The sequence below is a fragment of the Ziziphus jujuba genome, chromosome 4 (genome assembly GCF_031755915.1).
Source record: "Ziziphus jujuba cultivar Dongzao chromosome 4, ASM3175591v1".
Lineage (NCBI taxonomy): Eukaryota > Viridiplantae > Streptophyta > Magnoliopsida > Rosales > Rhamnaceae > Ziziphus > Ziziphus jujuba.
In genome coordinates this window covers 5,965,336-5,968,104 of record NC_083382.1, presented here as the reverse complement: position 1 = coordinate 5,968,104, position 2,769 = coordinate 5,965,336, and the positions used below count along the sequence as shown (strand labels likewise).

Below are 2,769 nucleotides of genomic sequence, written 5' to 3'. Positions count from 1 at the left end.
TTCTCATTCTTGTATCCAAGTTCTACCTTGGACTGGGTAAAACTGAATACCCAGCTACAGATAAATTTCAAGAACCCAAACCATTACTCAGAGTCTGTTCAGGAAGCAGTAGCACCAACAAATATGAATGATCATTATTAACCAATGATAAGAAAGACCATTTCTAGGAATTCAATGTTTCAGTCCCAAGAAAGAAATATAAAGGCATGCAATCATGTGAAACACGACAAGGCAATAAAACCATATCATCATTAGAAACAGTCAAATCCTCCATGAAATTGAGAAGTTCAGATCAACAAATCTTCAGACAGTTACACCACATTGTACATGCAAACACAAAGCTAAACTAAACACAACCAAATTCTACAATGACTCAGGCAGAGAGAAGGAGACTCAAAGCACTAACAGTACGAATTAAAAAGTCTATTGCTGAACACTCACTTCAGTGAATGTAGGCTTCACCTTCGGAGGCCTACCCCTTCCCCTCCCTCCTGTTGCTGTTGCCATTGTTGTTGTTGATGCTCCCAAACCTCCAGTAGGCCGAGCCATTTTTCTCGGCCGCCCTCTTGGTTTCCCACTTCCCGACGATATCTTAAGCTTGGTAGGCTTCGGGGGCGCATCAGGATCCTTAGGCGGCCGGCCTCTAGGCCTCATCGGGCCTAAGGATGCTCCTGGTGGCAGAGGTTCCTTGGGCTTCGGTGGCCTGCCACGACCCCTTCTTGGAGGTGCATTGGGGTCTGCCTTCGTGTAGTTGTTCTTCCAGAACACCAGCTCTCCACTCTCTTTCATTCTGTTGAGGTGGTGAGAGAGGAGTTGTGAATGCCCGGCTGGCAATTCCCCATAAGTTGATTCAATGTATTTCGAAATTGTAGATTTGTTAGAGCCATTCTTGTCATTCAATGCCTCAATGGCCCTGATAATCATCTGGCATACCAAAAAAAATTCAAACTTCCTCATCAATTTCCTTTTCTTTTTTTTTTTTGGTTGGCCAGGAAATCATATAAAGTTTTGTATTGGTATTGGAATTTATGGGTAAATACCGAAAGATCAAAACAGAGTAAAACTTTGATCCATGAAGCTCCATTTTGAGCGACCAAGAAACAAAAAGTTCAAACTGCTTTACCTTTTTTTTTTTTTTGCTTTTGGGGTTCGAAAAATTAAACTTAGAGATTTCCTTGGATTATATAGACACCCAATTATTCTTTCTCTGAGAATAACAAAAAGCCGAAGAGAAAAAACAGAAATCGAAGAAGAATTTGAATCATAGAGTTTCTTGTAATCGATTTTTCGCTCGGTTCGATGAGGGGAATGTAACTAGACGATTCAAAAGAAAATGGGTTCCTCCTAAATTCTCCAGAAACTCAAATATTTGTCTCAATCATGCACCAGAAAATTCGAAAAAAATTAACTTTATCAAAATCAATAGAGAGAGAGAGAGAGAGATTCAGATCAATTCCAGCTCGATTTCCATGCCAAATATTAAAAAAAAAAAATTAAACCATTTTTCCCTTTTCAATTTCCAAATTCACAGAAAGCAACAATCTTTCTTGCAGTTTCTTACTCTCTTCCTTTTTTTTTTTTTTTTCTTTCAAATACCGATTAAAAATAAATAAACAACTACCAAGTCACTGAAAGATAAAGAAATTCACAAAAGATAAAAATAAAAAATAAAAAAATGAACAATTTCGTGGAGAATAGAGAAAAATGGTAGAGAAGGGTTTTCTAAGGAATGGGTATTTCGGAAGTGGGTAGGAGAGAGATGATGTACCTCTGGGTAAGGAGGGAGTGATTGACGTTTATTAACCTCTCCAGTCGCCATTAAAGCTTCAAAGAGAGAGAGAGAGAGAGAGAGAGAGAGAGAGAGAAAGCGCGAAAGTGAGTGAGAGAGAGAGAGAGAGAAAGAGAGCGAATTAAAACTTAATAAAGATTTGGAATTGGAAGATTTCTTCTCAGTCTCAGTCTCAGTCTCTCAGTCTCGGTCTCTTCGGTCCAAAGACTACCCCACCAAAGCACCTTCTCAGCTACAGCTACAGCTTCTGCTTCTTTGTTTCAAAATTTCAGATGCAAAAACTGTTTGATTTGGCCTGAATTTGCTAGGATTTTTGAGACCTGGATTTATTTAAAAAGGAAAAGTAAAATAAATAAAATAATAATAAATTATTAAAAAAAAAAAAAAAAAGTAAGAAAGAAAGGAAGATCAATGATAAAAATAAAATATTATAAATGTCTTATTTTAAACCAGGTTTAATGGTTTATAGAAAACCGCTTGTTTCGGTCAGGAATATATCTGTGAACTCTATTTACTAATAAAAAAATAATCAAATGTTTCTAATTTGATTTCATTTTTATGATTATTAATCGTATTGATAAAAAAGATAAGCAGAAGATTTGGAATTAAATGTTTGATCAATAAAATTTAAGAAATTAAAGATCCAAACAAAAGCATCTTAGTTAAATAAATAAATTCATAGCAAAAACAAAATTAAATAAATATACATATATATATATATTATTATTTTAGTTTTCATTTCCTAGGGGATGATGATGATAGACGGTGGGGAGGAGATGAAGTTGGACGGTGGAGATTCAGTGTGGTGGTTGGCTCGGATCGATGACATGGCAGGGCAATAGGATAATAATTTGTTGCAACTTTGAATGAAATGACGAGAATATCCCTAGGGCTGAGATAGGGTTTTTAATGTATTTTTTTGGAGAGAGTATCATATGGTCCCCCACCCAACAACAAAGACAACAAGATGAGCAAATATC

At 36.2% G+C, this 2,769-nt stretch overlaps 1 protein-coding gene across 1 annotated transcript; it reads right to left on the bottom strand.

Moving 5' to 3' along the window:
- Positions 1 to 217: 217 nt before the first annotated feature.
- LOC107416293 (HMG-Y-related protein A) lies at positions 218 to 2,171 on the bottom strand. Its single transcript, XM_016024777.4, has 2 exons — positions 1,769 to 2,171; positions 218 to 924 (listed from the first exon to the last, which is right to left on the bottom strand). Exons 1-2 carry the CDS (start codon positions 1,817 to 1,819, stop codon positions 424 to 426), a joined length of 552 nt encoding a protein of 183 aa, XP_015880263.1. The 5' UTR covers positions 1,820 to 2,171; the 3' UTR covers positions 218 to 423.
- Positions 2,172 to 2,769: the final 598 nt, after the last annotated feature.